This window comes from Rhincodon typus, chromosome 8 (genome assembly GCF_021869965.1).
Source record: "Rhincodon typus isolate 14 chromosome 8, sRhiTyp1.1, whole genome shotgun sequence".
Lineage (NCBI taxonomy): Eukaryota > Metazoa > Chordata > Chondrichthyes > Orectolobiformes > Rhincodontidae > Rhincodon > Rhincodon typus.
Window position 1 is genome coordinate 82,454,463 of NC_063339.1, and position 15,280 is coordinate 82,469,742.

The 15,280-nt window shown below is 45.4% G+C and overlaps 1 protein-coding gene across 2 annotated transcripts in view; it reads right to left on the bottom strand.

The window, feature by feature from the left end:
- LOC109929156 (zinc finger protein 239-like) overlaps positions 1–5,156 on the bottom strand; it is a 6,767-nt gene extending 1,611 nt beyond the window's left edge. Inside the window, exons 1-2 of one of the 2 annotated variants that reach the window (XM_048600320.1) lie at positions 5,057–5,156; positions 1–2,368 (exon numbers count right to left, since the gene is read on the bottom strand). The exon at positions 1–2,368 is cut by the window's left edge and continues 1,611 nt beyond it. In XM_048600320.1, coding sequence (XP_048456277.1) covers positions 1,395–2,368; positions 5,057–5,129 — 1,047 coding nt within the window. In that variant the 5' untranslated portion in view covers positions 5,130–5,156 and the 3' untranslated portion in view covers positions 1–1,394. Of the gene's footprint in view, positions 2,369–4,905; positions 4,977–5,056 lie in introns of those variants that run through there. The other variant, XM_048600321.1, reaches the window with a different exon arrangement.
- Positions 5,157–15,280: the final 10,124 nt, after the last annotated feature.

Here is a 15,280-nt window from a genome sequence, read left to right on the forward strand (position 1 = left end):
CCGGCCTGGTCTCTCAGCGGCTCGTGGCGGGTCCCGGCCTGGTCTCTTAGTGGTTTGCGATGGGTCCCAGCCTGGTCTCTCTGCGTTTTGTCGGCTGGTCTGTCAACGGCTTATAGTGGTGTCTCGGCTCGTCGTGCGAGTGGATCCTGCCTGGGCACGTTCCCGAGGCACTGGGGGGAGATCTGAGAGGCAGCAGCAAAGACGGTATCTGCGGCGGCCGTGTCGAAAACAGACAACTGAGGTCGCCCAGAGACCGAGATAAGTGTAGCCTGGTGAACTTTTCACTTATTCCTTCATTTTCCTAGTTTAACCTACAAAAGACTTTAATTTAAACTGTAACCTTTTTTTTATTTTTCTACTGTTCTGTGAAGTAATGCTTAACTTTTTAACTCTCGTTTCTTTCACTACTTTGTACCTAAATGTTTTTTGGATTTAGGTACCTAAGATGGCGCCAGATGTGGTGACATTACACACAATTCACTGTACTCCTGTATTTGAGTACACGTGACAACAAAAATCTAAATCTAAATCAATACTCTTATAGGTGGTCTGACCAATATCTGTATTATTGAGTTCTATATTGTCAGTAGTGTCAAATTCCATGAATGTGACTCTATCAGGCTGTTGCTTAACCAAAATTTGGGACAGTCTTCTCAATTTTATAACAAACTCCTCTGATATTATAAACGAGATCTTTGCACAGTCAATGAGGCTGGGTTTGCATTTCTTGATTCTGGTGCTCAGGTTGATGCCAGGTATTGCTTTTGGTTTTCTTCTTCTCTTTTATGCAATTTTGTGCAGTTTTATGCCATAGAGCAGTTTGTTTAGCCCCTCACGGAAAATCTCCTGCAGATTTCCTTCCCTAAAGCAATTTAGTAAGACAGACTGTTGTTAATTTCTGCAGCATTTTTCAATGGTAATTACATTGTTACCACTTTAGTTAGAGGTCACTCTACTCAATCTTTTTAAGAGAGAGGCTCAATCAGATCCTCATACTTGTTGCTGGTGAGGATGGAGGAGACGGGGGAGGTAAAGTCATTTGACAGAAAATAATCTGCTACCAGACTGGTGCTGCTTAAACACATCATCTGAAACAGACCACAGAAAACATATGTCAATAGCATCAAATTCCAAACCCTTCAGTTACTCATTAGTCCTGATAAATCAGAAAATCCCTTTGTGGATTCCCAGCTGAACAGTTTCTAACCTGTGGGCATATATTGATGTGCAGTAATGCAGTCATTACCAAACTGGTCCTATAGATACATAATAGGAATTGAATTTTATCTCCAGTAACAGCACCTTTAGTAGAGCAGGATTCATTATCAGTATAAACAGCCCAATGACCATAGTTCATTCCTTGGTGTGATGAACAGCAAATCCTTCAGCTGCAGTTAATTATGAATTTGTTGGTGTATTAGTAGGTGGGGTAATCGAGTGAACCCTTTCCCACACACGGAGCATGTGAATGGCTTCTCTCCGGTGTGTACTCGTTGGTGCGCTGACTGAGTGAATCTCTTCCCACACGTGGAGCAGATGAATGGTATCTCTCCGTTGTGAACTCGCTGGTGGCTGTGCAAGTTGGATGACTGAATGAATGCCTTTCCACACTCAGAACAGTTGTACAGTTTCTTCCTAGTGTGAACTCGCTGATATAACAGCAGGTGAGATGAGTCAGCAAAGCCTTTTCTACACTCCGGACAGGTGAATGGTTTCTCTCCTGTGTGAACTCGCTGGTGTATCAGCATGTAGGATGAGCAAGTGAATCCCTTCCTACACTCAGAGCAAGTGAATGGTTTCTCCCCTGTGTGAACTTGCTGGTGTTTGAGCAGGCTGGGTGAGCGAATGAATCCTGTCCTACAAACTGAGCAGATGAATGGCTTCTCTCCAGTGTGAACTCGCTGGTGCCTCAGGAAGTCGGATGACTGAGTGAATCCTTTCCCACACTCAGACCAAATGAATGGTCTGTCCCCAGTGTGAATTCGCTGGTGTTTGAGAAGGTGGGATGTATCAGCAAAGCCTTTTCCACACTCAGAGCAGATGAATGGTTTCTCCCCAGAGAGAACTCGCTGATGTGTCAACAGTTGGGATGACTGAGTGAATCGCTTCCCACACTCAGAACAAGTAAATGGCTTCTCCCCAGTGTGACTGCGTTGATGAAGTTTCAGCTGGGACGGGTAAAGACATTCCTTTCTGCACTCCTCACATTTCCACAATCTCTTCTCAGTGTGATTACCCTGGTGTTTTGATCGGTCAGATGAATGAGCAAATTCCTGTCTGCACACAGAACATGTGTCTAGTTTGTCCAAAGTGCTCTTTCCTTCCATGGTCAAAATCCTGGATGTGGTTTCTCTGATTCCAATAGCAGCTTTGAAGAAAAGAAAAAGCATGGTGAGAGTTTACCCAGAAAAAGAGAGACACATTGTCAAATCGAGCTAAAATAATCTGGTACGTAGAGCTGGATGAACACAGCAGGCCAAGCAGCATCAGAGGAGCAGGATGGCTGACGTTTCGGGCCTAGACCCTTCTGGCCCGAAACGTCAGCCTTCCTGCTCCTCTGATTCTGCTTGGCCTGCTGTGTTGATCCAGCTCTACACCTTGTTATCTAAGATTCTCCAGCATCTACTATCTCTAAATTAATCTGGTCTTCTGTGGAGCAAAATTACCATGAAAATTGCTGGTTAAATTGCTAGTTAAAACTCAACACATTCATAAATGTCCTTCAGGGAAGAGAACCAGTCAGTGTTTGCACAAAACAGCAGAAGGAGATACAGATGAGGGAGAGGCAGCAATGAAGAAGCATTTTGTACATTTAGAACTTGACTAGATCTTTGCCAGGGTATCTAAACCTCCAAACCTCACCGCCTAGAAGAACTAGGATAGCAGCTGAATGTGAATCACCATCACAAATCTGACTCCCCTTGCACACAATGTCTCATTTGATCCAACAGCACTCTGCTCACAGAGTGACACAGGCTGTTTCATCCAGCGTAACTCCAGCTCATCAGTAAGTAAAGGGTAATGTCACATAAAAACCAAAAGAACTGCAGATGCTGCAAATGGAACAAAAACAAAGTTGCTGGAAAAGCTCAGCAGGTCTGGCAGCATCTGTGAAGGAAAAAAACAGAGTTAACGTTTTGTGTCCGGTGACACTTCCTCAGAAGGGATGATGGCAATGTCACTGTCATCTTACCAGACCATATGGCAGCTCTATGATTATGGAGACGACGGCTGTGGTTTTACCTGAGGGTTGCTCCCTCCTCAGACGAGGGGAGTCCTCGGCTGTGGTGGGAATTGAACTCACATTTTTGTGACCCTGCATCGCAGACCAGTTGTCCTGCCATCAATGAGACATTTAGTGTGAAAGGACAATGCAGCTGATGGACAAGTTCACCTGTGCCACAAGGATCGGTGCTAGGTCCATTGCTTTTTGTCATTTATATAAGTGGCTGTGAATGTAGGAGGTATGGTTAGTAAGTTTGCAGATGACACTAAAATTGGAGGTGTAGTGGACATTGAAGGTTACCTCAGAGTATAACGGGATTTTGATCAGATGGGCCAATGGGACGAGGTGTAGCAGATAAGAGTTTAATTTAGATAAATACGAGGTGCTGCGTTTTGGAAAGGCAAATCAGGACAGGACTTATATACTTAATGGTAAAGTCCTAGGGAGTGTTGCTGAACAAAGAAACCTTAGATTGCAGGTTCATAGTTTCTTGAAAGTGGAGTCACGGGTGGATAGTGAAGGCGTTTGGTATTCTTGCCTTTATTGGTCACTGTATTGAGTATAGGAGTTGGGAGGTTATGTTGCGGTGGTACAGGACATTGGTTCGGCCACTTTTGGGTTATTGTGTGCAATTTTTGCTTCCCTTCTATGGGAAGGATGTTGTGAAACTAGAAAAGGTTCAGAAAAGATTTATGAGGATGTCGTCAGGATTGGAGGGTCTGAGCTACAGGGAGAGGCTGAATAGGCTGGGGCTACGTTTCCTGGAGCGTCAGAGGCTGAGGGGTCACTTTATCGGGGTTTATAAAATCATGTGTGGCATGGATAGGATAAATAGGCAAGGTCTTTTTTCCCCTGGGGTGGGGGCAGTCCAAAACCAGACAGCATAGGTTTAAGGTGAGAGGGGAAAGATTTAAAAGGGACCTAAGGGGCAACTTTTCCATGCAGAGGGTGGTGCATGTCTGGAATAAGCTGCCAGAGGAAGTGGTGGAGGCAGGTATGATTGCAACATTTAAAAGGCATCTGGATGTGTCTATGAACAGGAAGGGTTGAGAGGGATAGTAGGAATTGCAGATGCTGGAGAATCTGAGATAACAAGGTGTAGAGCTGGATGAACACAGCAAGCCAAGCAGCATCAGAGGAGCAGGAAGGCTGACGTTTCGGGCCTAGACCCTCCATCCAGCTCTACAGGGTTGAGAGGGATATGGGCCAAATGGGACTAAATTTACATAGGATATCTAGTCGGAATGGACGAGTTAAGATCGAAGGGTCTGTTTCTGTGCTGTATGTCTCAATGACCCCATTCAGAAGAATGGGCTGCAAGCTCCTCCCTCGGATTCCAAACATTGCCCCCTACAAAAATGGCGGCCGATGTCCAGAACTCCCCCAAACAAAGACGGCGGCGGTTCGTCGGGCCTTTTACTCGAAGGAAGCCCAAAGCTGGACACGGCGAGACTTGCAAACGCTGGGAAAGCACAGCAGGTCAGACGGTATCCAAGGAGCAGGAAAGTCAATAAAAACCAAAAGAACTGCGCATGCTGTAAATCAGGAACAAAAACAAAGTTGCTGGAAAAGCTCAGCAGGTCTGGCAGCATCTGTAGAGGAGAAAACAGAGTTAATGTTTCGGGTCCGGTGACCCTTCCTCAGAACAATGTTTCAGCCCGAATCGGGTATTGACTGACATGCTGATGCTTTTCCAGCCTCATGCCGAAAGCCATCTTTCCTTGTATCCTGCATTTGGGACAGCGACAGACTCTTCTTCGGCAATGTGCAGCTGACACACAGTGTTATAGAAGTTTTCCCCGTCCACCTATGCCTTTCGCTCGAACTCACCGTTTGTACATCGGATTAACAAAAACGGAAACATTAACCATCGGCCCACAGATGTGAAGAGGTTACTGCGCATGCTCCAAGTTTCGGATGATTGACGGCTGCTTCGGACCAATAGGAAGCGAGATCGGGCTGGAGGACTGAGCTTTTGGCATTGGTCCTCCAACCAATCGGAGTGAACGGGGGGCGGGGTCAGAACGACACGTACCGGAAAGGTACATCCCTGCGCCCCCATCTCTCTCCTTGTCGTGTGTGCACGAAAAAAAAAGCCCCTCTCCTAGTAATGTGTGCACAGGGAAAAAAAAACCCTCTCCTTGTAGTGTGTGCGCAGGGAAAAAAAAACCCTTTCCTTGTAGTGTATGCACAGGGAAAAAAACTCCTCTCCTTGTAGTGTGTGCACAGGGGAAAATAACCCCTCTCCTTGTAGTTAGTGCACAGGGGAAAAAACCTTCGGCGGCGGGGGTGGAAACAGGACACCTGAACAAACCCCACCCCCCTTCTCTCAGAGATGGTAGGAACTCCCGATGCTGGATGGAGTCAGAGATAACACGGTGTGGAGCTGGATGAACACAGCAGGCCAGGCAGCATCAGAGGAGCAAAAAAAGCTGACGTTTCGGGTCTGGACCCTTCTTCAGATATGGGGGATTGGAAGGGGATTCTGAAATAAATAGAAGGGTGGGGGGAGGCGATGATGGAAGGTGGATAAAGGAGCAGATAGCTGGAGAGGAGACGGACAGGTCAAGGAGGCGGGGATGAAGCTAGTAAAGGTGAGTGTTCTGCTGGCCCCCTCGCTGTCTCACTGTCACACCTTCCATCAGTCTCCTCGGTTTCTCACTCCCTCACTCTCATTCTATCGCTGTCTCTCTCAATCCCTCACTCCTTCACTGTGATACTCACTTATTCTTTGTTGCACTCACTTCCTCATTCTCCCTGTCGTACTGTCTCGCTCTCTCGCCCTCACTCTCATCCCCTGTTGTGGCCTTGTAGATCCCCAAGTTATGTTTATTTGCAGTTCTGATTTTGTTTTTATATTGAGACTGTAGAACGTTTGTAGCCACTGTAGGTCAGTGTGGTGCTTGATAAATTGCTGTACTGGGGGTCACTGAAACCTGACTCCAGGTTAAAACTCCATAACAATTTATGAAGGAGGACTCACTATTACAATTCAGTGGCTGACGTGACATGTCACATTTTGTATATTCCTGTTGCTCTGTCTGTTTGAAGTTTAGTATATTAGACAGACACTGATTAAACATGGATTTCTCTCGGAGCAGTAGCTTTAAACAGATTCTGAAACTTGCATCTCAAGCAAATGAAACTTGCATATGCTTTCTTACAGAGTTCTCCATATCCTGCTTCTGAAATTTCTACAATGCAGAAATGTCTGAATTTATCACATTTGTCCCTCTCCTGTGGAGACACAATTCCGGAGTCAAACTGAATCTTTCTCTGTTCCTGCGCGCTGTTTAATATTGTACCATTTAGTTTATATTGTCCCTCCTCAGTCTGACATCCAAAATGCTTCAGTTCACATCTTGCTGTGTTTTGTCTGTAGAAGGCTGAGAGATGTGTTTTAATCTGCAAAGCCAGGACGAATGATTCAGAAGGTGTCAGTCAGTGACACATTGTAAGTTTGTTCACGGCAGCCACTAGATGTTAGCACAGCACTAATATTGAATTTATAATCGAGAGAGGCAAGAAAGGGTGGTGCCTTGGGAGTCCATGCCAGTTTGATTGCAGGGTAGATTCACCAGAATGATAGCTGGACAACAGAGGTTCACTGGCGAGGGAGTGAAATAACACAAACCCAGGATCACATTCCTGAAGGATCGAAGGTAATGGAAGTTTTTGAGACAATAATAGAAACCGCTGGGATAGATAGATAGGCTTCTTGTTGCTTCTGGATCTAGGCCTAGGATCATTGTTTGAAAATCTAACAATACTCTGAAACCGTTTCACATTTCTTTACAGGTGAGGACTGCAGAATTCCTCCCTAAAGTGCATCATTGAGTCAGATGGGTTTTCCCAACAATCTGGGAGTGATGGTCTCTGCAGTGTTACTTCACCCACCATCCCTGCTCGTTCCCATAGCAATGCCCAGCGGCCCCAACCCCCTCTCTTCCCCTGCCAATGCACTGTCGACCCCAAGTCCGCTCTGTTCCCCGAGCAACAGCCAGTTGCCCCTCACACATGCAGTGTTCTCCTCACAATATCCTGTGACTGTACCTGTCTGCTCCCCTAGCAACACACATTGTTGCCACACCAAATCTGTTCCCTCAGCAATGGCCTCTGTATCACCCCCCCACATTATGTTCCCTATCAATGACCAGTGGTCCCACTCCCTCACCTTTCCCCGAGTAACGGCCAGTGATCCAAAAACCGACTCAGTTCCTGAGCAATAGCCTGCGGACCCATTGCCATTCTGCTCGCCTAGCAACAGTCTCTGGCCTAACCCCCAAGCTGTTCCCAAGCAATGACCTGCTGCACCACACCCAGTCTGTTCCCTTAACAATAGGCTTTGGCCTCACCCACACTCTGTTCCCAAGCAAAAGGTCTATGATCCCACCCCCAGACTGCTCCCTTAGCAACACCCTTGAACCCACCGGCCAATCTGTTCTGCTTGAAACACTCGGCAGCTTAACCCCCCACTATTTGGTCGAGTAACAACCTACAGCCCAACACCCACTCTGCTCCCCTACCAACGGCCTGTGGACCTACTCCCAATCTGTTTTCGAACCAGCTGTCAGTGGTCCTGCTAACAATCTCTTCTCTCAGCAACGGCCTGTGAACCCATCCCCACTCTGTTCCCCTAGCAACAGACAGTGGTTTTGCACAGTCTGTTCCATTCGCAATAACCTGTTGTCCCACCCCCACACTGTTCCCACAGCAACGGCCAGTGTTCTCACGCCCACTGTGTCCCTGTGTAATGGCATTTGGCCCAAGCCCCACACTGTTACCCTAGCAATGGCCAGCAGCTTCCTAACCCATTCTGTTCCCTCAGCAACAGACTATGGTACCACCCTGACTCTGTTCCCCTAGCAACGGAAGGCGAAAGAGGACGCAAGGAACAGAGGTTTGGAGAGAAGGAGATTGGAAGGTAGGGAGTGCAAGAGGGAGAGAGTGTGAAGGCGAATGAGGGAGGGAGGGAACAATGAAAAAGAGAGAGAAAATGGGAGGAGAAGAGAGAGTGGAAGAGAGATGGAGAGGGAGAGTGAGCCAAGGAGAAAAATGAATTCTGTCAAGGCCAGGCTGGAGTCAGTGACCCAGAGGTGGAAGCAAGGACAGAATGAATTAAACCCACACCTGACTCGGTCCCAGTCCCCTCCCCTTCGCTGAGGACCAGGACTTGGGGCAGAGACTGCCTCTCTGAAGCTCAGCTTCAACAAAAACACAAACAAAATACCACAATTGCTGGAGATCACTGTGGGTCTCAATGAAGAGAGCAAGCTAACTTTTCGAGTCTAGATGACTTTTCATCAGAGCTGAAGTGAAGTGTGGAGGGGATCGCATTCATGCCATAGTTTGATGGAGGGGGGTGTGGGAGTAGGGGATGTAGGGATGATGCCACCTTCCGAAACAGTGCGGCTGACATGGCTTGCTGCTTCTATGACCGTCATTTCCCACCCACTGTGGTTGACAGAGCCCCCTCAACTGCATCTGTCCTATCACGTGATTCTACCCTTGCCCCTTCCTATCACTCACAAGTTTGTGATCGGCTTCCCTTTATCCTCACTTGTCATCCCAGCAGCCTCCGCATTCAAAGAATTATTCTCTGCCATCTCAGACAAATCCAGCAGAATGCTACCACCAAACGCATCCTCCCCTCAAGCCCCATCTGCATCCGCAGGAATCATTCCCTCTGGGACACCCAAGCGCATTCCACAACCACCAACACCAGCTCCCCTTCCCACAGCACCTTCCCATGTAACCACAGAAGGTGCAACACCTGGCCCTTCACCTCCTCCCTGCTCACCATCCAAGGGCCTAAACAGTCTTTCCAGGTGAAGTAGCGTTTCTCACGTACCTCCTCCAATCTTGTGTATAGTATTCGCTGCATCCTACTCTACATTGGAGAAACCAAACAGACTGGGTGACCTCTTCGCGGAACATCTCCTGTCTGTGTGCAAGCATGACCTCAACCTTCCTGTAGCTGGCCATTTTAGCACCGCGTGCTGCTCACATGCCCATGTGTTTGTTCTCAGCATGCTCCAGTGAACAACAGCACAAGTTGGAGAAGCAGAATCTCATCTTCAGACTAGGCCCTTTACAGCCTTCTGGAATTAATATCGAGTTCAACACCTTTAAATTGTGAACCATTTCTTCCTTTTCTTTTAGCTTGTTATCATGTCCTCCCCTTCCCCATTCAATCACTTGAGAGCAAACACAGGTCACTTCTTTACAGTTCATACTATGGAGGGGGAAGATGTTGCCTTCCTGAAGGATTCTCTCTCAGTTCTGTGGAGGCAAACGGAGGTTTGGAAATTTCTGTTTTTTAGTTTAAATTGTGTTCGATCCTCTGCTGTGAAGAAATGTAACACAGGAAAACATATTAATCCCTTTAACTACCTGAAGGGACTTTGAAACAGTGTCTCCTACTCCCTGGAACGGGAATGTCTTCCCTCGGAATCTTTTGTTCAATTTACTAACGTCCGGCCATTCAAAAATAATGTCAGGTTATAGAATATCCTGGAGAATGCCATTTCTACAATTTTCTGAATGATGTCGTTTATAGAATATTCCAGATGATGTACCAGAGAATTCCCAGGATCAGGAAAAGGCCGGATTTCCCCCAGTGTGTAATACATGAAGATGGGCAGAGTCATTTCTTTTTTTGAACACACAGGGACATGCAGTTCAGGAGCCAGATGAGGCCTTTCAGCCCTTCAAACCTGCTCCACCAATCAATAAGATTGTGGCTTCCTGAGCTCCGTGTTACAGGAAATTTCTGTCATTCAACCCCCAGGTTCCTTTCACTGTCCAGGCGATACCTGGACTCTTTTTACATCAGTTTACTTCAAGCATGTGTTTGGGAGCCATTTCCACAATGATGGACTCTCCAAACAATGTATTTCATCAGACTTAAACTTAAATGTTGTTTTAAGAGAATGTAGAAATCCAAAGTATACACTCGTTTTATGGGTATCAAGATTCACTTACAATTAGGTGATGTGGTTATTGACTCACCTTATTGTATTTTATTTTATAATGAGGCAAAGGAATGGATGCTGTTATTGGTTAAATACACCAAAAACTCCTGTGTAGGGAATATCAGGAATTAGGAACAAAATTAAAGAGTAGGATCTCAAGTGTTATAATCTCTGGATTATTACCTGAGCCACTTGTAAATTGGCAGAGGAAGAAAATTTTGGAAGTAAACTTGTCACGAAAAGAATAATGCAGAAAAGAGGAGTTTTATTTCATGGGGCACTGGTATCAGTATTGGGATAAGGAGGAGCTGACCCATTGAGATGGGCTCCACCTGAACCAATTGGCGACCATAATCCAAACGGAAAGGTTAAATAGTGTGGTCCCAAGGACTGGGCCTGGAACAAGTGAAAGGTGAGACAGCATGGAGCGGGTCAGTAATCTTAACTTCAGGCACAGCAGCTGAGGAACAAGTATGAGAAGGGAGACAGTTAATGCAGCACCCAGGGTGTTGCATTTAAATGCATGCAGTACTCGAAGCAACTCAAATTGAATTTGGCAGGTACAATGTTGTGGGTATCACAGAGACATGGCTGCCAGGGGATCAGGGATGGGAAATAAATATCTAAGGATGTATGTCCTACTGAAAGGACAGGAAAATGGGCAGAGCGGGCAGGGATACCTTGTTAATAAGAGACAAAATTAAATCAATAGAAAGGAGTGATATATGATCAGAAAGCATAGAGTTCATCTAGGCAGAGTTGAGGAGCCACAAAGGAAAAGAAAAGTCCTCCTGGGAGCTATATGTAGGCTTTCTAGCCCTAGTCAGAATGTGAGGCAGAAAATAAATGAGCAGATAGTCCCTTTCTTACATACCTTTTCTATCACAACAATTATGGGGGACTTCAATATTCAGATGGACGAGGAAAAATCAGGTTGATAGCAGATCCCAAGAAAAGGAATTTGTGGAATATGTACAACATCTTTTTTGGACCAATTTGTGGTAGAACCTACTAGGGAACAGCAATTCTGGATTTGGTGATGTGTAATGAGGCAGACTTGATGAGAGAACTGAAGGTGAAAGACTGTCTAGGGGGCCAGTGATTGATGTCACACTGCAGTTTGAGAGGGAGAAGCTGGAATCAACTCTAATAGGACCATGGACTGAGGGTAGCAACAAAGACATGACGGAGTAGATGGCCAGAGTTGATTGGAAGGAGAGACAGCTCAATGTCAAGGCCTCTCCATGTGTAAATAAAGGGTGTCTCAGTGATGGGATCCTGACCTCTGGGGAGTTATTTCAGTAAAGTTGTCATAGTCCTGCCAGACCATAGTCCTGTTCTCTTATTGGAGAGAGATGACTGGTGGTGGTCTAAACTGATGGTCACCACACTTCAGGCAAGGTGAGAGGCTGAGATGTACAGTCCTTCATGGCAGTCTGAGCCAGTAAAACAATTGAGGCCATGCTGTTGGCATCCTTCTGCAATACAAACCATCCATCCAGCCAATTGAGGTAGCCGAGCCCCCAAACAGGTTCGCCAGTCTCTGAGGGGGGAGAAAAACCCCACTATTCTTTGTTTTTCTTCTTAGATTCTGCCATCTGACTCCAGACTCTCCCACAAGGAGACACAACCCCTCCAAATTTACCCTGTCAAGTCCCCTCACAATCTGGAATGTTTCAATAAGGTCACAGGCATCACTTGTGAGGCTGGAAAGCAATGCATTCATGGTCAGTTTTGTCACCGTCTGTTTCCCAAAGGATCCTGCTTCTTATCAATAGAACAGGACAATTTATCAGTTCTATTCTTGGAAACAAAACTCCAAAGCACAGGAAAGCAGCAGCAATGCTGGTGCATATGCAGCTCAGAGGATAAAGGAAATCTACTGACAAAGTCCTGAAGTCAAGCAATGATGTCAGATTAAAAAAAAACGAAATGCTTTCTGCACTTGTCTTCACCACTTTCTCACCACACTGCAGTCTGAATATAACTTGCTGTGATCCCAAGTTGTTAAAGCCTTCCCTTCCTTGGGCATATCACACAGATTGTGACAGCGCAGGAGCTGGCCATTCATCCTATTGTTTCTCTGCTGACTCACGTAATAAGCAGTTCACCTCCTGCGACTCCCAGTAATCCTGCATGTTCTTCCTCGTCAGACAATAATCCGTGCCTACTTCAATGAATCTACTTCCATTGCACTCTTCAGCAGAGCATTCCAGATCCCTACTGTTCATTGCAAGATAGGATCTCTCATGTCACCATTGCTTCTTTTGCCACTCCTGTAATTCTGTAGCATTTTGTTCTCAATCCTTCCATCAATTGAGAACCATTCTGCTCCATCTACTTTGCTCAGGGCTCCTCATGATATCGAGCACCTGCATCAAATTTCCTCTTAAATTTCTCCAAGCAATACAGGCCCAACTTCTGCAGTCTATCAATATCACTGACATTAGAGAGATGAACAGCTAACTGTATATGGGAAATGAAGGAAAGGGGGGAGTCCTCCGATTTGGATCCAACATGTTACTGCACAGCAGTCTGTTCACTCGCTTCCAATAGTCAGACCAGACTGGGAGCACTGTGCTTATGTCTGGTCTGTGGGTCGTAAACAGGGATATAGCAGCAATTGCAAAGGAGATTTTAAAAGATTAAACACCAAAAATTGAGATGTTCCAACTTTTCACAAATAACTGAACAGTTGGAGGGACTTGCTTCTAGAAAAGAGAAAACCGAGAAGAGAATATGTACTTTAAAATTAACATGGGAATTGGCCAGGAAGATTTAGAGAAGTTGTTTTCTACTTGTGGAGGAGTAAGGGTTACTAATGAATGGCAGGCATTAATAAGACCAATGAGAGAATCACAAGAAAGGCCTTCACACACACAGCAGCCAGAAAGTGGAGCAGAGGAGGCAGATTGCATGGCTACATAGCCAGTATGGACACAATGGGCTGAATAGCCTTCTTCCGTTCTGTAACTACTCCATACATTTGACAGGAAAGCTTTACATGTACCCGAAGGAAAAAAGAGGAAGAAATGCTGATGGTTTTAAATGGATGGGTGGGGTGGAGTTGGGGGCAGGGGAATCATGTGGGACATGAACAGCAGCACAGACTGAGGGGAAAAATGTTCTATCTCTGTGCTGTACATCCCACCTAGCAAGTCTACGAAAAAGTGTGTGAGACACAAACTTAGCCAATTCAGTGATCACTGACACAGGTATTTAATAGAACAGCTGCAGGACTGTCTGGCAGTCGAACATGAATCACCTCGTCAGGCAAACAGCAATGTTAGGAATATTATTTTGTAGTGTGTCTGCATGTTCAGGATTGAAACAGAGTGTGACTACAAAGTTCAGGATGGATGAGGGTTGAGGAACCCAAACCTCAATAATGTAAACGTCTATGTCTTAGAATGATAATTTCATTGAATACCACAAACAACAGTAACTTGCATTTGCATAATGCCTTCAACACAGTAATATATCATAAAGTGCTTCACACAGCACCTTCAGGCAGGAATTGACACCGAGTTGATAGGTGGGAAAAGGCTGATCCACCCTAGATCTTGATGTCTCTTTTGTGTGAGCTCTTCATTATCAACAACTCCCTGATATTTCCAAATGCTCTGCATCTCCTTTATAAATACTTCCAGTGATCTAGCCTCCACAACTCTCTGGGGTAAAGAATTCCAGACATTCATTCATGTCTGAGAGAAGAAATATCTTCACATCTTGGTTTTCAATTAGTGGCCCCCTATTTCTTTAACTAAGTCCCTTAGTTCTAAATTCAAAACACTAGTGAAAACATCATTTCAACATCTTTCCTTCAAGCCCCTTATGAATCATAGCTTTGAATAAGATCACCCATTATTATTTGAAATTTTAGTGCTGTAACGGTTGAAGACGGGTGAAAGGGACAGTGTAGGTCAGTGAGTACAGGGGTGATGAGTGAACAGGACAGCATCGATCTGGCTGACTGTGTTCAAATTCCAATTGACTGGTGAGTCACGGATAATGGTGAATGGAGAGAAAAGTGTAGCTGAGACGACAGCGAGATGAGCCACGATCTTACTGGTGGAGTAGTGTCAATGGGACGAATGTACTTGTATTCCTCAGTCCTCAGTCCTATGTTGTGATTTTTCATCTGACCCTTCAAAAATGCTACACAAGAGCAGCTTGAGGCCACTTCGATGATTACGCTGGTAAATGTACTTGGACAATCCAGGCTGGGTCAGGAAGAGCCCCCTCATTCCTCTTTCCAGCATTCCTCTCTCTACAATGTTTGCTGCAGACGTTGTTCATGCTGCAGACCCAGATTCCATGTGAATACAGCCCCAAAGACTCACCCAGGGTTAGTTGTGGGTAGCCCCCACCCACAACTCTTTCTTTTAAAATGGGTGTCAGTTGCTGCTGCTTTGTCTATCCCTGTTTTTATTTGCTTATCCAAAGCCTTGTCCATCATATTGGAGACAGTTCAAGACCTTTCCTCACATTCCATCTTGCTGATGGCTTGAAAATGCTTGTCCTGTCTTCCCCGGTGAGGATTGATGCAAGATACTGGTTGAAATTATCTGCCAGTTCTCTGGTCTCCGTGATCAATTCCCCAGTCGCCTCCTCCAAGTGTCCCACACAGGCTTTCCAGACTTTGTTTCTTCCAAGGCTTGCACAGACATTTAATTTTTATTTATATATACACAGAAAAGCTCTTGCTGCTTGTTTTTATACTTCATGCTGATTTGCTTTCATAATAATTTTCTTCCTTCTTTTAACTTTATATCATCTACTTCTGGTTCCTAACATAAGCATCCCAAATCTGGCCTACACTAGTTCACGCCAATTTGAATTCTTTAGTTTGTAAACGGATAATCTGTTTAATAGCCTTTGTGAACCATGGATGGTTCATCATCTTATGAAGTCCTTTTTGTACAATCATTGCTGAGCATTATGAAATGTCTTTTTAAGCGTCTGCGACTGCACATCCACTGACGTTCCTCTGGATCTATTTTCACATCTTTAGACCAAATGTAAGACAGAAAGCAGCAATTTAGGTGCCTGGTTTATTTCAATCATTCAGGGGTAAAGT